The sequence below is a fragment of the Martes martes genome (genome assembly GCF_963455335.1).
Source record: "Martes martes genome assembly, chromosome: 8".
In the NCBI taxonomy this organism is placed as follows: domain Eukaryota; kingdom Metazoa; phylum Chordata; class Mammalia; order Carnivora; family Mustelidae; genus Martes; species Martes martes.
Genome location: NC_137895.1, coordinates 86,350,233 through 86,373,380, shown reverse-complemented (window position 1 = coordinate 86,373,380; position 23,148 = coordinate 86,350,233). Strand labels below are relative to the sequence as shown.

At 39.2% G+C, this 23,148-nt stretch overlaps 1 protein-coding gene across 2 annotated transcripts in view; it reads left to right on the top strand.

Annotated features, from left to right (window-relative positions):
• The window catches only part of TFCP2 (transcription factor CP2), a 58,230-nt gene extending 35,242 nt beyond the window's left edge, over window positions 1–22,988 (top strand). Inside the window, exons 2-15 of one of the 2 annotated variants that reach the window (XM_080811718.1) lie at window positions 3,345–3,496; window positions 4,016–4,092; window positions 4,991–5,096; window positions 8,301–8,407; window positions 10,843–10,995; window positions 11,834–11,944; window positions 12,285–12,373; window positions 14,700–14,748; window positions 15,167–15,260; window positions 16,447–16,537; window positions 18,258–18,379; window positions 18,806–18,948; window positions 21,017–21,068; window positions 21,467–22,988. In XM_080811718.1, the coding sequence (XP_080667844.1) occupies window positions 3,345–3,496; window positions 4,016–4,092; window positions 4,991–5,096; window positions 8,301–8,407; window positions 10,843–10,995; window positions 11,834–11,944; window positions 12,285–12,373; window positions 14,700–14,748; window positions 15,167–15,260; window positions 16,447–16,537; window positions 18,258–18,379; window positions 18,806–18,948; window positions 21,017–21,068; window positions 21,467–21,504 (1,384 nt within the window). In that variant the 3' untranslated portion in view covers window positions 21,505–22,988. Of the gene's footprint in view, window positions 1–3,344; window positions 3,497–4,015; window positions 4,093–4,990; window positions 5,097–8,300; window positions 8,408–10,842; window positions 10,996–11,833; window positions 11,945–12,284; window positions 12,374–14,699; window positions 14,767–15,166; window positions 15,261–16,446; window positions 16,538–18,257; window positions 18,380–18,805; window positions 18,949–21,016; window positions 21,069–21,466 lie in introns of both variants that reach the window. The other variant, XM_080811717.1, reaches the window with a different exon arrangement.
• Window positions 22,989–23,148: the final 160 nt, after the last annotated feature.

The window sequence follows — 23,148 nt, the reverse complement described above, 5'->3', positions numbered from 1 at the left end:
ATACAGTTTTGTGTATTTGGTTTGGCTGTTTTGAGTTAATTTTAGATGTAACTTTTAGAATCAGTTTTCGAATTTCAGCATCAAATTGCTTAGTCATGAGGGATTAGGTGTAAAGCCACATTATATTGAGAAAACTAGGGACTCTTGCTATGTATTAACCTTGCTAGGCAGTAATATTTGAGAAGAAAAGGAAAAAACCACCCTACATTCTAAAAGGTTGAGCTGTTGCTATGTTGCAAAATCCGATTTGCCTTGATTCCTGATAATCTTCACTAATCTTCAGATGTGGTGTATTTGAGAATGGTGTATCCAGATACTTGTTGAGAATGATAAGCAACAGAGTCTCCCAAAGACCAGCATCATGGTTCTGAAGTTTTGCAGTGTACTGCCTTATTTTCTATACTGTTTGTTGTGGGAACATGGGTAGCTTCCTGATTTTGAGAAGTGGAAGAACTGGGTTGAAGTCCTTTGCTAGAAAACCCAGTGCTTCTTCGGTTTTATATAGTCTCCAGGGATCTGTAGTATATTTTGCCTGACATTAATATAGACAGAAAGAAGAATTCTTCACCTTCTCCACTCAACTCCAACCCTTTGAGCAAAGCACGTACCTCTAGACCTCAGGGAGAGGAAAGCACCCTTTGTTTTTCTAGCCTTTGAAATACTTTTTACCAGTAAGAAACCTGGGTTTCATTAAAACTGGTTTGTATTGGGGTGCCTGCGTGGCTCATTGGGCTCTGCCTTAGGCTCAGGTCATGATACTAGGGTCCTGGGATCAAGCCCCACATTGGGCTCTCTGCTCAGCGGGGAGCCTGCTTCCCTTCCTCTCTTTCTGCCTGCCTCTCTGCCTACTTGTGATCTCTCTCTCTGTCAAATAAATAAATAAAATCTTAAAAATAACAACAACAACAACAACTGGTTTGTATCTCAGGTGCCCGGATTCAACTAATAATATACAGCCTTGCTATTTAGACATCAGCAGAAAGAGAAATTTCTTTCTTTTCTCTAACTGCGCCCCCCCCCTTTTAAAGCATTTATGCCATTAAATTTTTATCACTTCTATGTGGATTGTTAGGACAATAATCAGAACATTTTCTGCTTATTTTGTTTTCCAATAAGAATTTATAATGTCTCTAAGATTTATAGGAGTTCAGCCATTTTTCTATCAATGGTTGCTTTTGCCTGAATGTGATGATTCTGTAATGTCTGGGGAGAATGTATACTACTGAGGGTACATAGAAAGAATTGCCATGTAGCCCACACACTTAGCGTTCTATAGAACATTTTTATCTCCCGAGAAAGTTCCCTTGTCTATATCTTCCAAGTCAATCTCTGTTCTGCCAGGAAACCACTGTTCTTCTTAGCTTTGTGTGTTTTAGAACATCATAGAAATGGAACGTACATTATACATTCTTTGTATCTAGCTTCTTTTGTTCAATATTATGTTTGTGAGATGCGTACATGTTGTTGCATTCCTTCGTTTTGCTGACTGGTATTCCATTGTACGAATATACCAGTTTGTGCTTTCCATTCTCTTAATTACAAACATTTGGATTCTTTCCAGTTTTTGCTTTTATGCTATTAGCATTTATGCACAAGCCTTGAATGGACTTATATTTCCTTTTCTCTTGGATAAATACCTGTGAGTAGAATTGCTGCATCAAAGGGCAGATAGATATTTACTTTTTTAAGAAACATCCAATCCTTTTTCTAAATTGGCTGTGTTATTTTACACTTGTGCTGGTGAAGAATAAGAGTTCTGGTTGCTCCACAGCCTTGCCAACATTTGGGTTGTCATTCTTTTTAACTTCAGCTGTTGTAGTGAGTACAGGTACAAATTCTGTAAGTGAATTAAAATATGTTTTATTTTGAGAATTTTGTGGCATGTCTTGGGATAATTAGAAATTTGGTACATGAATTTGGTACATCTCTCTCTCTCTCCCTCTTTTTTTTTTTAAGATTTTATTTATTTGAGGGGGAGAATGAGCAAGAGAGAGAGCATGTTGGTAGGAGGGGGAGCAGAGGGAGAGGGATGAAGCAGGCTCCCTGCCAAGCAGGTTGTCCAATGCAAGACTGAGTCCCAGAACTCCGGGACCATGACCTGAGCCCAAGACAGATGCTTAACTGACTGAGCCACCCAGGTGCCCCTAATTTGGTACATCTTTTAAGATTCTTTTAAAGTTTGGTCTGGAGTGCCTGGGTGGCTCAGTGGGTTAAGCCTCTGCCTTTGGCTCAGGTCATGATCTCAGGGTCCTGGGATCGAGCCCCACATCGGGCTCTCTGCTCAGCAGGGAGCCTGCTTCCCCCTTCTCTCTGCCTGCTTCTCTGCCTACTTGTGATCTCTCTCTCTGTCAAATAAATAAATAAAATCTTTAAAAAAAATAAAAAATAAAGTTTGGTGTGGGGCAAATGTTGATCACAAACAGTTTAGGTCTCCAGGATAGGGCCAGCATATTCTCTCTTACTAATCCATGGCTAGAGTTTATAAGGGAGAATTATTGTTAGTCCTTTGTACATCAATTTTAGTCTCATTTGGTTTCCAAAATATTTTCTCACATATTTACTCTTGGCAGCAAGTGTGATTCACATTTTATAGATGAAGGAGTGAAGACTAGAGATCTTGTCTAAGATTTGCCTAAGGCTTTGGGGGCACCTGGGTGGCTCAGTGGGTTAAAGCCTTTGCCTTCAGCTCAGGTCATGATTCCAAGGTCCTGGGATCAAGCCCCGCATCGGGCTCTCTGCTCAGCGGGGAGCCTGCTTCCCGCGCTCCTCTCTCTACCTGCCTCTCTGCCTACTTGTGATCTCTGTCTGTCAAATAAATAAATAAATAATATAAAAAAAAAAAAAAGATTTGCCTAAGGCTTTGAGGGACTGAAACACAGCACTTTCCGTTAGTAGTATTTCACAGAATGTAAGCTGACTTTGAAATATATCCTGGTCATTGATTTGTCCTTTTCAAGTGGCTTCTAGGAATTCTGAGTCTTGTTTTAGTCCCTAGAGTAGATTAGCTGATACGGTTCTAGAGATAACTGCAGTTGGTGCCCTTCAAAGAACAAAACATTACTGAGTGTCCTAACTTGACATTTTGGAACTCTGTGTATAATTTTCAGAGCCTTTTAGGAACCCCCATCCAAACTGTTTTAGCAGTGACTGTCTGTCATTGCCCATGTTGTTGTGGTGAGTGGGACAGCACAGCAGGTAATCTGAACTGAGTGTTTGGGAAGAGACTGCATCAAAGTGAGTAATGTTCATAGTTTTCCAAACCAAACTGCAGTTCAGGTGTTTCAACATAAATCCACTTTTGTAGCACTGTTAGGTGTTAACATAAGTTGTTTGCTGTATTTCAGTGATGTCCTTGCATTGCCCATTTTTAAGCAAGAAGAGTCAAGTTTGCCCCCTGATAATGAGAATAAAATCCTGCCTTTTCAATATGTGCTCTGTGCTGCCACCTCTCCAGCCGTGAAACTCCATGATGAAACCCTGACATATCTCAATCAAGGTTAGATGCTTCTTTATTTGTTAGTATTATTGAAAATTGGTGGATTGATGATATTTTATTAGGTATACTTTTATGGTAAAAAGTACATCTTTCTAGTGTGACCTGTCAGAGTTGAAGTCTTATGTCAGAGATTTTTCACTTTTATGTCATGTTGGATATATATCAGTGGCTTCTTCTATGTACTTGCCTAGTTTTAGTTCCTGTCTCCCTCCTTCTTTCTAATCCTTACCCAATTCTGTTTACCAGTTGTGTGACTTTGGACAAGTTACTTAAACTCTTTGTATTTCAATTCCTTTATCTGTAAAAATGGGATTGATAATACTCTTGAGAATTGTATCTACTGATGATATAACATATGAAAACACTTAGCACTGTGTCTGGCATATAGTTAAGGATTATAGTTGTTACTAATACTAATAATACTATACTCTTGTATTTCAACCAGCTGAATTTTATTCTTTCTGAATCTTACAAAGTTAATTTATGATGAATATAATATACAGTTACTTTTTCTTCCAGGACAGTCTTATGAAATTCGTATGCTAGACAATAGGAAACTTGGAGAACTTCCAGAAATTAATGGCAAGTTGGTGAAGGTAAAAGAAAATGAGTAAATCATTCCTCTGCACAATATCCTTTTACCGACCCTTTTTGGGTCATGTTCTTTTGTTTCCATAAAGGGCTTGGTGCTGTCTCTTAGCTACTATAGTTTGCTGGCAGAGTGGTAAACTGTTATTTCTTTGGAGTGAGAGTGAGCCCCCTCCATTCACATGGACTTTTCAGAGTTGCAAAGACAGAAGGCTTACTACTCCATGTCCCAGTAGTCTCCCGGTTCAGTGTACTTCTTTGGGGTGGAATAGAGGGACCTCCTTCAGATTCTTAGAGAAACTCCAGTGTCTTCTTTGGATATGTGGTCTAGTAGCAAGAAAAACAGGAAGTTCTGTTGACAATTAGCAGTTTTCTTAGTCTAGACTTACAGCGTTGAATTCACAGCACAATTGGAACAGAGAAATTTGGTCAGCTGCGGTAAAAGTTAGGGGGAAGGCTATTAATAGCCACCTCTACAAAGAAAGAATAACAAAAGGAAAGTTGATAGATACAACCCCTGCTTACCCTCAGTGCTGTGTAGTGGGTTAGCAAGCAGGGAACTTGCTGAGCTTTTCATCTACACCCGAAGAGCTGAGCTGAATATTACATGGTAACAATAGAGACAGGTAGAAATGTTTCCAATAAGAGTCCTTTATGCTTAGTCCATGAGGACTGATGTTTTAAATATGGTACCAGTTAACTCTAAAGTTTATATCTGAGCAATTATAAAATTTACCCTCAAATAGAGTTTGGGATGGGATGGGTTTTAGAGTGAAACAAATCTCAAGAAAAATAATTTTAGATTGTATCTAGAAACCAACTGGAGGTGACTGCTGGTAGTTTTCCTTTATCAGCACTGATTTTTAAAGGATCCTATTATCATTTGGTTTCGTTGCTTCCGTCTAGAGTATATTCCGTGTAGTGTTCCATGACCGACGGCTACAGTACACTGAACATCAGCAGCTGGAGGGCTGGAGGTGGAACCGACCTGGAGATAGAATTCTTGACATTGGTGAGTTAAGGGAATCTCTTGCCCAGGAAATGCCTATAGGTATGGTCTGAGAGTTGGTTTTCTTTACTCGATGTTTACGTTGATTCAAAGTGCCTCAGCGGCTCAATCAGCACAAACCCCAAAATGTTATTGACTAAGAATAAAAAAATTACTGGGATGGTCATACCAGAATTGAAGTTGGAAGTGTAGACACTTCAGTTCCATAACAGTCGCATCTATTCCTTTAAGGTGATTTTATTTTTCTTTCTGTTTTTTTAATTTAGTTTTAGATATATATAACATAAAAGTTAGCATTATAAAATATTTTGAAGTAAATAATTCAGTGACATTAAGTGTATTCACATTATGTAGCCATCACTATCATCCATCTCTGGAACTTTTTTCATCTTCCCAAACTGAAACTCTGTACCCATTAAACAATAATGCCCTATTCCTCTTCTCCCCAGCCCCTGGCCACCACCATTCTACCTTTTGTCCATATGACTGAGACTACTCCAGGTGTCTCATATAATTAAATCATCCAGTGTTTGATTTTTGTGATTGGCTTATTTTGTTTAACCTAATCCTCACGGTTCAGCCAGATAGTAGTATGCATCAGAATTTTCCTCCTTTTATTTATTATTATTATTATTATTATTTAAGATTTTATTTATTCATTTGACAGAGAGAGATCACAAGTAGACAGAGAGGCAGGCAGAGAGAGAGGGGGAAGCAGGCTCCCTGCCAAGCAGAGAGCCTGATGTGGGACTCGATCCCAGGACCCTGAGATCATGATCTGAGCCAAAGGCATAGGCTTAACCCACTGAGCCACCCAGGCACCCCAGAATTTTCCTCCTTTTAAAGACTGTATAATACTCTGTTGTGTATCTGTGCCACATTTTGTTTATCCATTCATCCTTTAGTAGATATTTGGGTTGATTCTACCTTTTGGTTATTGTGAATAGTGGAGTTTATGGACATAGGTATATCGATATTTATTTCAGTCTCTGCTTTCAGTTCTTTTGGGTATATACCCAGAAATGGGACTGTTAGATCATGTATGGTAATTCTATTTTGAATTTTGGGGGGAACTGTCATACTGTTTCCATAGCAGCTGCATATTTTACAATCCCATCAGAAGTGAACAAGGGTTCTAAATATTTTACCTCCTTGCTAACATGTGCTATTTTCTGGTTTTGTTTTTTTGTTTATTGTTTTTTGGGTTTTTTTGTATTGTAGCCATCTTAATGGATGTGAAGTGGTTATCTCATTGTGGTTTTGATTTACACTTCTCTAATGATTAGTGATGTTGGGCATCTTTTTGTGTGCTTATTGGCCATGTATGTATTTTCTTTGGAGAAATGTATATTCAAATCCTTTCCTCATTTTTGAATCTGATTGGTTGGTTTTGTTCTTGTGTAGTTGTGAGTTGTAGGCATCCCTTCTGTATTCTAGATATTAACCCCATTATCAGATATGTGATTTGCAATATTTTCTTCCATTCTGTGTGGGTTGTCTTTTCACTGTGTTGATAATGTCCTTTGATGCATGAAAGTTTCACATTTTGATATAGTCCAGTTTATTTAATCATTTTATTGCCTTGCCTATGCCTTTGGTGTCATAGCTAAGAATATTGCAAAACCCAATGAAACTTTTCCTGGTATGTTTTCTGCCAAGAGTTTTATAGTTTTAGGCCTTAGATCAAGCATTTAGGTGTTTGACCCATTTTTTAGTTAATTTTTGAATGTGGTATAAGGTAAGAGTTCATCTTCATTCCTCGTATGTGGATATTCAGTTTTCCCAGCACCGTTTGTTGAAACAGCTCTTCTTTCCCCACTGAATGGTCTTGGCAACTTTGTCAACCATCAATCAACCGTGTTTGTGAAGACTCATTTCTGGGCTCTCTCTTGTGTTCTGTTTGTCTGTGTCTCCATCATTATGTCAGTACCACTCTTTTGATAACGTAACTTTGTAGTAAGTTTTGAAATCTGGGAATGTGACACCTTCAACTTTACTTCTCGGGATTGTTTTGGCTATTCAGGGTCTGATATTTTGTTTTGCGTGTGTGTAAAAGGGGCCAGGTTTTTTCCCCAAATGCTGCAAGTTCTATATTTTACTAATACCTGAGAGGCAGATTAGTGGTTTTGTTTTACCTAAAGTAAGAGACCTGACATTAGAATCTATGTCTCTTGATTTGGAGTTTAGGTTTTTTCCCCTACTGCTTTGCAACATAGAGTAGAATTTACTTTTCTTAAATCATAGGGCTTAAGGGAAGTTCCTTTACAAACATACATGCAGTGTATGGTCTGAATGTACTTTTATTCCTGGTATCCATGTCTTTAATCTCTTATTGGTCATTATCTCCTACTAGCAAACATAGTTGTTAAACAAATCTAAGTACCTACTAATTTTACCTGAGAAAACACTGATTCTTGTACAGATAATCCTGATATTCATTTAATAAATCACCCTTAGGATAAATCCAATACACTAACACTGTTGGACCCACTGTTGGACCCACCTTGTTGTTTGGATTGACAGTAAAACGATAATATAGTGATAGCACAGTTATGATCAGAAATATCAGCCTGGCTTTCTCTCCCCAGTTGGAATATTAATAGGAGAAGACAGGAAATGATATTTAAATATATGCTATGTAGAGTGGAAAGCAAAATTCTACTAGAGCTCATTCATTTTTGCTTCCTTCTTGAGTATCAGATTTGTTGTTCTGTTACAAGGTTATTTGATGACTTTAAGGCCAGCATCAATCTCTGTGTTAAATTTTTCCCACTTCTCTCTGTAATACAATGCTTCTGCCTTTATTCAGACACTCCGCTTTATCTTTCTATAGCAGTCTTGTTAGTGTACTTCTGTCAGTAACATTAAACCTAAAACTGTAAGTGAAACAGATTATATTACAATTTTCATGACACTAGAGCTAGTCTGTAGACTAAATCTATCTTTAAGTAGAATTTTGGCAGGTTAAAAGGAAACTGTTTAAATTGTCCTATTTTAAAAGCCTTTTAAAATGGAGAAAAGATACTCAGAAGGAAAGTACTTAGGTCAATTTTAGCTCTAATCAAACCTTTTATTGGCAAAAAGAGGTTTAGGGTGTGATACATAAAAGTCTTGGTAACTAGGGACCAATAATAAAACAACCCATGCTATCTTATTTAAACCCAGTAGCCCTTGGAACTGTTCAGTGATTACCATTTTATTTCCCAGATATCCCAATGTCTGTTGGTATAATCGATCCTAGAGCTAATCCAACCCAACTGAATACTGTGGAGTTCCTGTGGGACCCGGCAAAGAGGACATCTGTGTTTATTCAGGTAGGGCATTGCAGATGGGGTTCCAGTTATGAAGAGCATCTCTTACTACCAGTTTGCTTCTTTTTCTTCCTTTAAAATATTGATCTATTTAGGAGAGAGAGAGTGCATGAGCATGAGCAGAGGGAGGGGCAGAGGGAGAGGGAGAGAGAGAATCCATACAGACTCCCCGATGAACACAGAGCCTGTTGCAGGGCTCCATCCCAGGACCCTGAGATCATGACCGGGGCTGAAATCCAAAATCAGTTGCTTAACCTGCTGAGCCACCCCGGTGCCCCTACCAGTTTGTTTTTTGAAGGATAGAACACATCGAATTTGAAATTTTTACAGGGTTGCAGCCTGACTGTCAAGTCCAGACTCTTCAATACTTGCCTGAGGGCAATGAGGAGTGTCTGAATGGCCCTTCAAACTTTCCCAATTTATTTGTATGATAAAATAAAATGAAAAACAAGCAAACCAACCAAAAGAAAAAAAGCTTGCTAATGGCTGTATAATATTTCATTCTTTGGATGCACTATAACTTCACTATTATTTAGCATTTAGATTGTTCTAAATTTTCTCCATTATCTGTAAAGTTGTTTTGAACATCTTTATGCTTTAATTTTGTTCTACATATCCAATTATGTCTGTTGGGTAGACTCCTTTTAAAATTTTTATTGGTAGTAAAGAAAACTATAGTTTATTATGTCCCATTAGATAGTCACTCTGTTAAGTAACAATTCGTATATGTGATTTTATTTAAAACTTTGAGCAGTAATCCTGTGGAGTAGAAATAGTTTTTGAGGCTTAGAGAAATTAAAAACTTACCTAAGCTAATATTTGGTCAGTCAGGGTTTCACTGTTCAGATTCACCAGGGTCGTCACTTTATGAAGTAGCAAGCAAGCCTTTGCAAACCTTTCTTTCCCCACTATTGCCCGTGAGTTTTCATATCTGCTATTTTCCCAGCATGGATGGTGCCTGCGCTTTCTAAACTCTACCTTAAAGTCCAAGAAACTTTTACTAACAGAAATCATTTCTCTTTTATATTAACTCTGTATTAATGAATTTAGTTCCTCCCAGTAGCTTTTGTTAGCATTGAATCTGTATATTTACTTTTTTCCTTTTTTTTTTAAGATTTTATTTATTTGACAGAGAGCAAGCCAGAGAACACAGGCAGGGGGAATGGCAGAGGGAGAGGGAGAAGCAGGCTCCCTGCTCAGCAGGGAGCTGGGTGTGGGACTCGATCCCAGGACTCTGGGATCATGACCTGAGCCAAAGGCAGATGCTTAACTGGCTGAGCCAGACAGGCTCTCCTACTTTCATTTATAAATAATTAAGTTACTTTATTTCCTCCATTAGAATATACATTCTTTAAGCTCAAAAAGAGACTAAAAGTTTTTTGTTTTTTTTTAATTAAAAAAATTTTTTTTTAGGATTTTATTTCTTAGAGCGAGAGAGCACTCAAACACAAGCAGGGGGAGGAGCAGAGGGAGAGGAAGAGAAAGAGACTCTGAATTAAGTGCAGAACACAGGGCTCGATCTCACTATCCTGAGATTACGACCTGAGCTGAAATCAAGAGTCAGAGCTTAACCGAGGCACCCCTAAACTTTTTTTTTTTTAAGGTTTATTTATTTATTTGACAGAGAGAGAGATCACAGTAGACAGAGAGGCAGGCAGAGAGAGAGGGAGAGAGGGAAGCAGGCTCCCTGCTGTGTAGAGAGCCAGATGCGGGACTCGATCCCGGGACCCTGAGATCATGACCTGAGCTGAAGGCAGCAGCTTAACCCACTGAGCCACCCAGGCGTCCCACCCCTAAACTTTTTAAAAAGATTTTATTTATTTATTCATGAGAGACAGAGAGAGAGAGAGGCAGAGGGAGAAGCAGGCTCCCTGCAAGCAGGGAGCCCAATGTGGGACTCGATCCTAGGACCCCAGGATCACAACCTGAGCTGAAGGCTGGTGCTCAACCAACTGAGCCACTCAGAAGCTCCTAAAAGTCTTTTTTTAAAAGATCTTATTTACATAGACTTTTTTTTTTTAAGATTTTATTTATTTATTTGACAGACAGAGATTACAAGCAGGCAGAGAGGCAGACAGAGGAGGTGGGGGAAGAAGGCTCCCTGCTGAGCAGAGAGCCCGACGCAGGGCTCGATCCCACGACCCTGAGATCATGACCTGAGCCGAAGGCAGAGGCTTAACCCACTGAGCCACCCAGGCGCCCCTACACAGACATTTTTAAGTAAACTCTATGGCCAATGTGGGGCTCAAACTTATGACCCCCGAGATTAAGAGTCATGTGCTCTACCGACTGAGCCAGCCAGGTGCACCTAGCATAAAAGTTATTTTTATACGTGTTCATAGTGTTTTTAAAGGTTTTGCTGTTAGTTGCTCACAAAAGACTGTTGACTGATGTGGCTAGCTGGCAGTACTGAAACCTGGATGCTGTATTCCTCATAGGTACACTGCATTAGCACAGAGTTCACTATGAGGAAGCATGGAGGAGAAAAGGGAGTGCCGTTCCGAGTACAAATCGATACCTTCAAGGAAAATGAAAACGGGGAATATACTGAGCACTTACACTCAGCCAGCTGCCAGATCAAAGTCTTCAAGGTATTCCTGGACCTTCTGCTGTCCCTTGTATACTTTCCCCTCATCTTTCAGTTTTAACATTAGCTACTAAGTCAAAGTAAGCTTGTCTTTTTTCAACAACTGTGGAAACTTAGTCTAGACTACAGTTCTTTAGATCATCCCTGAGATGCCTGGTAATGAATTTATATGGGGATGGGCATGGCAGAAGAGGAGCTTAGACAGGGAGCCAGAGGCTAAAACATGGATTTTCATAGAAAGCTCTTGAAGTGTGTTGAGATTACAAGCTCTTGTAAAGGCTCACAAAATTATGAAATGTTAATAGTTTTGGTTACATTGGTACTTGGCTTTCTTTTGTTAATTTGGTCTTTATTTGTTTTTATCATATGGATAAATGTATTATCATTGCAAAAGGTTCATTAATACTGATGTATTCAGACCAAAGTCCCCCTTTACCCCTTTTACCCTGACTTCCCAACCTTTCCTGGAGGTCACCACTGTTACGATTTAGCATGTATCCTTTTGGTCCTCTTTTGTGCTCTTACATACCCATGTACATAGGTATACACATATTTTCTTCGAAACAATAGGACTGTACTGTATGAATTGTTATGAGGCTTGCCTTTTTTCAGTTAGCTGTGTGCATTAGAGATCTTTCCATGTCCACAGCTATAGATCTCTCATTCTTTTTCAGCTCCATCACACAGTTAAATTTGCTATTTCAGACTTCGATGCAAGGGTACATCTTGTCTTTACATCATTGTACCTACATCCTTGTTTCGCATGGGACTGTTTAAGCTCTTAGAAATAATATTGTTGGGTCAAAAGTTGATGAGTCAAAACAAAACATTGCTCTCTCCAGCCCAAAGGTGCAGACAGAAAGCAAAAAACAGATCGGGAGAAAATGGAGAAACGGACACCTCACGAAAAGGAGAAATACCAGCCTTCCTATGAGACAACTATACTCACAGAGGTGAAAAGATTTCTTCCGGTGATGATGTCAGTCAGTACTTTCTATTCGTAAAGGAAAATCCCATCATATCACACTGTATATGTATATCAAATCGTTATGTTGTACACCTGAAACTAATACAGTGTTGTATGTCTATTATATCTAAGTTAAAAAAACAAACAAACATAACTTCTAGCCTGGCCAAGATTTACTTGTCCTGGGTATTTTTTTCTTTTCATTATAGGGACCTCTGTACAATTAAGATATGCCAGTCAAGATGTGTTACTCAAGTAACGATGTTTTGGGGGGACACTGGGGTCACATGCACTTTTTCCGTGTTTAAGTTGTTCTTTGTTTTTAGTGTTCTCCATGGCCTGAGATCACATATGTCAATAATTCCCCATCACCCGGCTTCAACAGTTCCCACAGCAGTTTTTCTCTTGGGGAAGGGTAAGTGTGGGAAATGAAATTAGGTTGTGTTTGTCCTAAATATGTCTTCTTTCATTATCTTCTCATATAGAAACATTTTCTAAATCAATAAGTTCTTCTGTTTGGTCACTCTTTGATGGCTCCATGGATTCACTGAGGTTTGGATTATCTTCAAAAGTGACTGAAAAGAGTTTTATGCAGTCCTTTCTCCTCTTTTTTCTTCCTATTAGAAAACAGCATTTAGGGGCACCTGGGTGGCTCAGTGGGTTAAAGCCTCTGCCTTCGGCTCGGGTCATGAGCCCAGAGTCCTGGGATCGAGCCCCACGTCAGGCTCTCTGCTCGGCAGAGAGAGAAGGAGCCTGCTTCCCTTCCTCTCTCTCTGCCTGCTTCTCTGCCTACTTGTGATCTCTGTCTTTCAAATAAATAAATAAAATCTTTAAAAAAAGAAAAAAAAAGAAAACTGCATTTAAAGAAAAAAAAAACAGCACTTATAGTCAGTTTTCCGTGATTGAGAGACTTACTTTCTGGGCTTTTAACTCCTCCCTGTCACTGCTTATCTTGTGGTCATTTCACTTCCTGCACATACTTTTACCAGAGTGGTCCTCAGGAACAGAAACAGTTAAACAAATGCAAAAATCTGTTTTGTTACTTTTTATTTTGTTAATAATGTTATTTTTTTAAGATTTCATTTATTTATTTGACAGAGAGAGAGGGAGGCAGAGTAGGCAGAGGGAGAGGGAGAAGCAGGCTCCCCGCTGAACAGAGAGTATGATGTGGGGCTTTATCCCAGGACCCTGGGACCATGACCTCAGCTGAAGGCAGAGGCTTAACCGACTAGCCCCCCAGGAGCCCCTACTTTGTTACTTTTTAAGAGTGATCCTAACACCTAATAATTACGGATCTTTGATAATTGGGGAAGAAAGTTGGCGATGATAGCTAAAATGAAGTTTTAGAATTCTCTATGGGATGTGTTTAATATTGCTTTATTGTCTTTTATCATTAGAGATACTTGAAAGTTGGTACAGTTGCCTATGCCAGTTAAAATAAGTTGTCTTTAGTCTAAGCATTTAATACGTATTCCACATAGGTCATGTTGAAATTTGAAATAGGCTACTGAATGTGTGATTTTTTTTTAATTGTAATTTTTTTTTAAATCTATGTAAGGTTCTATGTTCAGTCTGCTTCTAAAAATAATTAAGGTAGCTTCACTATTCAAAATATAACAGTTAAGAATGAAAATAGGTAGAAGTTATAGAGGGAATAGATAAGCAGGATCTGGTGATAAGTTAATTACTAAATTTAAATACTAAATTTGAATTTTGCAGCTAAGGCAAAAAAAAAAAGATCTATTTTGAAAGAAAAATATCTTACCATCCAAATGGATTATGCAATCTACTTAGAGGCAATTTTATTTTCTATGTTTTTTAAAGTTTTTTAGTAATCTCTATTCCCAACTTGGGACTTGAACTTACAACCCTACGATCAAGAGTCACATACTCTTCTGACTGAGCCAACTCCCCTGTGCAATTATAAATATTACAGGATTTAAGAGTTGTGTTTTAAAATTGTTTCTCTTCTCTTTTTCATTACTTTTTTATTAGACTCAAATTTCTCTCCCATAAAAGAAGTAACCATTAGGAAATAGGGACAATTCTTAGAACAAAAGGAAATATAGGGAAAAAACAGAGGGTGTAGAGATAGTTTGTGGATCATTAATTAAACAGCACTAATTTTCGAAGCTCCTTTAAAAATAATTATTTTGGTTTTCATTATAAATGTATGTGATCACATTGCATTGCATAAAGTTTCTTCTGGTATTTTTTTTTTCCTGTATATGTTTGTGTGTATATTTATGTATTTGATACAGTAGTAACATATTGATTACTTTTATCTTCTCATATTTTTGTTTCTGTTATAAATTTCTTACATTAAATATTCTTCATGCCATAATTTATCTGACGAATCCCAATTTACTGAAATTTTTATATTTTTTCAATTTGTCCAATAATAAAAAAAATGTTGTAAGTGACAGTTTCTTCCCCTCTCCCCATAATCTTAATGTTACATTAACAAATAATAGAAGGATTGACTATCAGACTAAGACTACTTTATGAGAGAGTACAGATTCCTTTAAATCTCTAGCTTGAGGGGTGCCTGCCTGGCTCAGTCAGTGGAGCACTCAACTCTTGATCTCGGAGTTGTAGTTTTAGGCCCCACATTGGGTGTAGTGATTACTTAAAAATAAAATCTTAAAAGAAAAAAAATCTCTAGCTTGAGACTTACTGTGAGATGATGAACCCTTGTATGTGTCACGGACTCATCCTTTTCATTTTCAATGTTTCCTTAGAAATGGTTCACCAAACCACCAGCCAGAGCCACCCCCTCCAGTCACAGATGTAAGTCTAAAATTAAATGTAAGTCATTTGCAGTGTCTACTAATACTTTGATAACTGTGCAGTTCAGTAGAAATGCCCAACTTTTAAGGAGCAATAGTTATTCACTTAGTGGAAACAGACATGTATTGAATTTTGACTGTGAACTAGATACTATGCTGGGGATCAGAGAAGTGAAAGAAGCCATTGCAGGACCCCTGGATTTAAAGCGCTCATGGTCTAGTAAGGAAGATAAGGATGGAATTCCATGGGCTTCTTGCATGGTTAGGGAAAGAAGATTGATGAGGTATAAATAACTTCCAAGCAAACTAGGCCTGTCTGAGTGTGGGTGTGTTTAGCTCTGTGTTACCTAATGATGTAAGAGATAAATTTCTTTAGTTAAAAAAAGAAAGAAAAAGAAAATGCTTGCTTTCTCTTTCAGAACCTTTTGCCAACAACCACACCTCAGGAAGCTCAGCAGTGGTTGCATCGAAATCGTTTTTCTACGTTCACAAGGCTTTTTACAAACTTCTCAGGTTAAATTTATTTGTCCTTTTGTTTTTCCCAACACAGGATATTCCTTTACATTCTAGAGCCTCCTAGTATCCATATGAGGGCATGTGTGTGTGTGTAAGAGAGAGAGAGAGAGGGAGGGAGAGGAAGGGAGCAAGTGAGGGAGAGAAGGAGAGGGAAGGAGAAATCTTTGTACATTTTTAGGATTAAGTGAGTTTCATAGAACCCTTCAGACTTTCTAACCAGCAGCATCTGTGCTGTGAAATACTTAAAAAGAAATACTTCTTAGTTTAAATTCACTTTCATTTAAAAATATTTATTCATACAATACTTTTTAAAATGTATATTCTGTACAGTGTTTTATCAAGGGCATTTATAGGTAGTCTGAAATTTCTCCCTTGATATCACTATATTGTATTTTATTTAAACATTCTGCTTTTATTTAGCACCTTCTGGGTACCATGTATGGTAGGAATACACAAACGGGTAAGGCCTACTTTCTTATCATTCACCATCTAGTAGCAAAAACAAACAAACCAAAAAAAAAAACCAAAAAAACCCCAAAAACAAAAAAACCCCAAACCAAAAACCCAAATAAAATCAAACTAAAACCCTGAAAGAGATAAGTAAATAGTTGTGATGCAGTCGATAAGTGGTACAAAGCAGGGTATTGGGGGAGTGTCTGTGGTTAGGGAACACGTGTAATGCGCGAGGTAAATCTTGGGGGATGAGGAGGAGTCTGTTGGTCAGACAGTGGAAGGATATTTCAGGGAGGAAGAACAACTTGCTCTTTGACGTCATCTGTATGATGCAAGCATAGGGCTAAGTGGATAAGTTAATTGGGTGGCAGTTGAGGTGAGAGAGGAAACAGAGGCCAGATCTTGGAGAGGCTTATGTACCATGCAGAAGATTTGGACTATAAGATAACAGCCACTTCAGGGGCACCTTTGTCGTTCAGTGGGTTGAACCTCTGCCTTCAGCTCAGGTCATGATCTCAGGGTCCTGGGATTGAGCTGGCATCAGGCTCTCTGCTCAGCAGGAAGCCTGCTTCCCCCTCTGTCTCTGCCTGCCTCTCTGCCTACTTATGTTCTCTCTGTCAAATAAGTAAATAAAATCTTAAAAAAAAAAAAAAAAGATAACAGCCACTGCAGTGGTCATTAACAAAGACAGCCTTTGCCTTTATCACCCATTTTCTTATATTTATTCCAGGGGCAGATTTATTGAAACTAACTAGAGATGATGTGATCCAAATCTGTGGCCCTGCTGATGGAATCCGACTTTTTAATGCATTAAAAGGCCGGTATGTAATTAGTGTAAAAATATCAGCGAGGTTGAATTTCAGATACTTTGGGATTCAGGGACTCTTCACAGTACTGTTTGCACAGCTCACTACATCTTGTCAAAACATTCCTTTTTTGAATGCCAGCTATGTACCAAATAAACGAAGATGAAAAATATCATTTCCTACAGTTGATCCAAAGAATTCCTCATGATATCCCATTTTTTTTCATTTCTAGGTAGTTTTCTCATTTGATAAATACTCATCATCCCTGTTATGAGCCAGGTACTATTGTAGGCTCTAGGGATACATTGGTGAGCAAAACCAACAAGGAACCCATTATTATGAGTCGCTTTCTAATGAGGAGAGAGATAAAAATATGAACAGTGAATATTTTCAATAGTGATAAGTGCTTTGAAGAAAAAACAAATAAATAAGCAAAAATAAAGTTATAACCCGTGGAGTACCCAGAATATGGTCAGGAAAGACCTCTGTGGAGTGGGGGTGTTTAAAGCTGTGGAAGCTATGGGGTCATATGAGGGAAAAGCACTCCAGGCAGGAGGAGCAACAGGTACAGAGGTCCCAAGCCCATTTTAACTAGAGGTGCGGTCATTCTTGAATTGGATAAGAATTACTTAAGTGTCCACTTACAAATTGTAAAACTGAGTAATTTGCAGTCTCAATTAGGATTTTTCAGTTTCAAGTAGGTAGTAGTATTAATGGGAAAAACATACAGCTTATTGCCACAGTACCAAATCAGTGACTAAAAAATGAAACAGATCGTGAACTGTTTTGTTTGGGTACATCACAAGGGTTGTTGAATCAGGTTGGCTCTAATCTTGGAAATTTTAAAGAGGAAAAATTCAGAGGTGGATGATTTGGAGGAAAAAAAAACAATTGGATCTTCATTTTTTTAACATATTATTTAAAGAGCATTTTAAGGGGCGCCCAAGTGATGCGGTCGTCTAAGTGTCTAAGTCTTGATTTCAGCTCAGGTCATGATCTCACTGTTGTGAGATTGAGCCCTTCTCTCTCCCTCTGCTCCTGCCCCCGTAACCCTCCCACCTGCTTATGCATGCACACACGTGCTCTCTCTCTTAAAAAATAAAAGAGCATTTTAAAATAGGAATGAGATGATCAGATCAAGAGGTAATTGAATACCATTGTCTAAGAAGTAAGAAGGGACAGAAGGCTCAGGCTACTTAGGAGAAGGTAATGAGGGAAAAAAGATTCTCTGTTTTATAGTGGTGCATCTAAGGAGAAGGTGTATGTTGAACCAGACCCATGCAACAGTGGCTCACACATTTCGAATATTTCTGATGTTTACATCAAAGGTCATAAACCCAAATGACACAGAGGCCACACATCAACGAGTGACAGTCAAATCTGGAGTCTACTGAAGAATGCATGCATCATGCAAGGAGAAGACCCAGTCGTTTCCTTATAAGAGTAAGGGTCTCAGATTGCCAGATCTGATTTTTCAAGAAAGGCCGAAATTGCAGAGGTTTATACGATGTTGGAACGAATTCAGTTAAAATGCACGCACGCAAACGTGCACACATGTATGTGCACACACGTACGCCCCAGTGGAGAGCTAAGGAGACAGCAAATGAGCTTCCTTGGCCCACAGGCTGCTAGTTTTCAACTCCGCTCTCCAGTGTTAACCTAGACACACAAGTTTTCCCTTAAAACATGCTTCCCATGAAAACCGCAAGACTAACAGCCTTGTTTTCCTCCTCAGGATGGTGCGCCCAAGGCTAACCATTTATGTTTGTCAGGAATCCCTGCAGTTGAGGGAGCAGCAGCAACAGCAGCAGCAGCAGCAGAAGCATGAGGACGGAGACTCAAATGGTACTTTCTTCGGTAGGTCGTTCTGGACAGGCCAGGACGTGCATTCCAGAAGGGGGAGGAGGTGACGTGTAAGCCCGTGCAGTGGGAAGTCCTCAGACGGCAGATCCAGCATTTGCTAGAAGAATGGTCCTTGCTCACGTTTATTGAGTTCCTCACACGTACCGGGCACCATTCTCAGCACAGTGACACGCTTTAATTTGTACAACCAGTATCTCTTCTCTGCAGTACATTTACTGTTCTCGCCAACATGTAGATGGAGAATGAGGCTTAGGGATGTTAAGTAACTCACCACAGTCCCACAGCCAGCAGGTGGCCAAGCTAGGGTTTGAACTCAGGCAATCTGTGAGTCCTTTAGGAAGGTGGGCATTCCTCGTGATCGGGTTACCTTTAAGAGCAGAGAAACCTGCACTGACTGCCTTTGCTCTGTCCCTTTTGCAGTGTACCACGCCATCTATCTAGAAGAACTGACAGCTGTTGAACTGACAGAAAAAATCGCTCAGCTCTTCAGCATTTCCCCTCGCCAGATCAGCCAGATCTACAAGCAGGGGCCGACAGGAATCCATGTGCTCATTAGTGATGAGGTAGATTTTCAGTACAGCTGAATCACCACATGACAGTTTGTCAGGGCACGTGGCAGAAGCAAGAGCCGTCCTCCTGGGGCACAGGCTCTGTTTACTAGACTAGGGCTTTTCAAACGTTTTTGCTTGCTTTCTAAAATAATTTTTAAAAACCATGTATCCCCTTGCACATTTTTAGGTTGACTTAAAATTTTTTGTTTTAAGTTTAAATAGTTGCAAAATATGTAATTTCTGGGCATATTATATAACCTTTAAAAATGAAATGGTTACATCACTATTCTAACTATATTCCATGTAGCCGAAATAGAAGAGTGATGTAATACCACCATCACTGTCTTAAAAAATACATGAATATACTTTCCTTTGAGTTTTTTTATCATCTCTTTGTTTCCTTGAACTCCTATTTCCCTTCACTTCTCCCATAGAATTTTATCTTACCATAACCTGCTTTTATGTGCAAACATCTGTTAATTATCTTACCATATTTCTTTGAAACAAATTTGCTTCAACGAAAGAATTTGTTTTAATAAAAATTTAAAAATTATTTGTTCCGAATAGAATGACCACCATAATTATATAATCAATAAACATAAATGTATTATATGTTTTGATAAATTTTTAAAGATTAAGAAAAATGTGTTAGAAGTGTATCTGTTAAAGAGATGGATGGGATTGTCTGATTCCGTACCCGCTCTGCCCACATTAATTCATGTATAGATGAGTACTCTCTACTGGTTTCTAGAATGAAATAGCATTCAGCACCACTTCCATTCTGTTTTATTCCCCCTAGATATAATGCTATGGAATCTGATTCACACAAATTGACAGATGGGAATGAATGGAGTTTTTTTAAAAAACAGCACTGGATTTTTTTTTTTTTTAACTTTGGAGTTAGATGCCAAAAAATTAGATAGTGACGTTACAGAGAATTATTTTGAATCACCTATCATTTGACAGTTTGTGATTAGGTCGGTCTTCAGTTTGGGTGCAAGGAAAAAATTAGAAACCACATGACTCACAAAAGACTTTGTTACCTGGTCATTAAGGTTCACATTGTCACACTTTGGCATCCTGGAGGCTTTTGTACACTGGAACAGGGCATCTTGGTAGGATTCCAGGATGGTAAAACTTTTGCCTTTATTTTATAAAATGGGAAAAGGAAGTTTAGAAGGCAAAGTGGGTAGGGAAAACCAAAGAGGTGCTCAGGCAGTTTTGGGAAAGTGTACATATGGGAGATGAAGCCCTGGAAGTCAGTTCTCCCGAATGGGCCCCCAGTGTCTGTGTACCCTTGCAACGTCTCGGGGTTAATTGAGGAGAATGAACTGGTCGCCTGGGTGGCTCAGTTGTTAAGCATCTGCCTTTGGCTCAGGTCATGAGCCCAGGGTCCTGGGATCAAGCCCTGTATCGGGCTCTCTGCTCAGCGGGAAACCTGCTTCTCCCTCTCCCACTCCCCCTGCATGTGTTCCCTCTCTCCCTGTGTCTTTCTCTGTCAAATAAAAAAATTAAAATCTTAAAAAAAAAAAATCCAGGAAAAATGGATCCTATAATTTTAAGATCATTTGTTTTAGACTGCTTAGCCGTTATATTTTATCTTGTTTTGTTTTATTTTAAGTAAGCTCCAGGGGCGCCTGGGTGGCTCAGTGGGTTAAGCCTCTGCCTTCAGCTCAGGTCATGATCTCGGGGTCCTGGGATCGAGCCCCACATCGGGCTCCCTGCTCAGCGGGGAGCCTGCTTCCCCACCCCCTCTCTCTGCCTGCCTCTCTGCCTACTTGTGATCTCTGTCAAATAAATAAATAAAATATTTTTTAAAAAATAATAAATAAATAAAGTAAGCTCCAATGCCCAGCAGGGGCTTAAACTCACAACCCTGAGATTAAGAGTCACGTGCTCTAGCAACTGAGCCATCCAGGCGTCCCTAGACTGCTTAGCTTTTAAAACTTAAAAACCGAATGGCAGAAAACAAAGGATTATTTTTTTTCCTTACGTCCAATATAATAAAAAGTCATATAGTCTCAGTAACTGCAGCAAACCCAAGTTTTTAATAATTAGCACCTTTTCTTGCTCTTCTCAGATGATACAGAACTTTCAGGAGGAAGCCTGTTTTATTCTGGACACAATGAAAGGTAATAAAATAGTAAGACAGATGCCTCTCTCTGAGGAGTTTAAGAGATGTTTTTCACGATTGACTTCTTTGAGGAGAGAGGGAAAGTATCAACCACTGTATCTGAGGTAGAGAAAGTGATGTCTTTGGAGATTGTTCCTTTGCATGAATTGGTGTCTTGCCATTATCAGAACAGACTGATGACTCTGCCACTCTCCCACCTTCCGTGGACAAGTGAGGAGATTAAGGCATGTTGTTTTTATAGTGCATATTTATTCTAAGTATTGTGTGATAATAAGTATGTTGCCCTTTGTCCTGCTGGTGGTTTTTTTTTTCCCCTTTTCAAAAGATCCTTACCATATTTTTTTTTCTCCCACTGTGTTTTAGAGCTGACTAAAGATTACGCTCTCTCTTTTACAGCAGAAACCAATGATAGCTATCATATCATCCTGAAGTAGGTGCCGGGCATTCTGTCCTCAATGGCTGCTGCTTCCTTCGCCCCTCGGAAGCTTCCCTCCTGAAGGGAGTCGCTCGCTAATGGAGATTGGAAGGTCTGCAGGAACCTGACCCATCTGACTGTGTGTGGGGGAGTCCAGGCCGTGGAGGCAGAATCCCAGCCATCCCTCTGCCCAGGCTCTTGTGGCACACACAGATTATTGCCCGACGTGCATTTCTGCAGCTGTTTCTTAGTTAAAATTTATGGACTCTGTTGTTGTTGCATATCATTAGAAATTCCACACCATTTAGGGTGTTCATAGGGCATAACGATGATGAGAATTGTGTGATGCTTAATGGAAAGATGTTAAATTTTGTGATACAGAGCCATGTAATTTTTTTTCTAATATAAAAGTGAACATCTATATTCCTAAGACTAGATCCTCAGTCTCTTTTGCATCATACATACTGGCTTTTGCCACAGTCGGCCCCTGAAAACCTCATCAAAGAGGAGAAATACAGAGATAGAACAGAATTTTTCTTTTGGTTGCCCTGTGATACCAAGACTAATAGTAATTTTAGCTAACATTTACTGAGCATTTACTTGTGCCTCGTAGTGTGATAAATTCTTTAAGTGGATTACCTTGTTTAACTCCTCTTTAATAATCCTCTATGAAGTAGGTAATAATGATCCCTAATTGAAGGTGAGGCCATGGACATAGAGCGGCTAAGGGGCTTGCTGAGCGACAGGCAACTAGCAGGCATTGTCACTGAAATCCAAACCCGGGCAGTCTGGCTTGTCTGAACCACCAGCCACGATGCCACCCTTATGACACCCTGTGCTCGCCGCCGTCTCTGACCATGGCTCTGCCGGCGGATAGGACGCAACACCGCGGGACAGCTGAGGAATTAACCACTGACAGGGACAAACCACACCTAAATAATGAAGAACAAATCAAGACCTACAAAACCCAAGAACATACGTGCTTCTGAAGCATCATCAGTTGTCAGAGTCACAGACTGAGGTGGTGAAGATGAGGGGTCGTCCGTGACTCCCCAGATTCACTGTTCTTGACTGAGCTTCTCAGACTATTTATTCATGCGTGTGGCCAGCCCCTGCTTTCCATTTCTCCTCTCTGCATCTCTCCTTGGCATAGGAAATTCTTTTACTTACGTGGTGTTCTTTTATATAAGCTTCATGAGAAATCCATTCCGACCCCAGTCACACTCTTCCCATTTATTTTAGTTCCTACTGAGTGCGTGTGTGTGTCTGTGCGTATGTATGCGTGTGTATGTGCACACATGTGTAAGACTATGGGTTGTCTTTATTCACATGTAGAGTTTTATCCAGAAATCCCTTTACACATTATGTCGAGGTGAAAAAAGATAATGTTCCAAGATTCTGTAATGGATTTGGATCTGTGTGTGTGTGTTTTTAAAGCATTTGATAAAGTTTAAATGTTTTTATACAGAGAATTTTGTTCATTAAAAGCAACCCACAATATGGTCTGATTTCTTTTGGTTTGAAACAAATGGAGGACTTTGAAACTGGAAAATGAAGTCAAATGACTTTTAAAAACTGACCTGGGTAATTTGACATATTAGGCCAAAAATACTTTTTAAATGAAAGTATTGATTACCAGATGTCCCTGTTTCAGAAGGGGGAC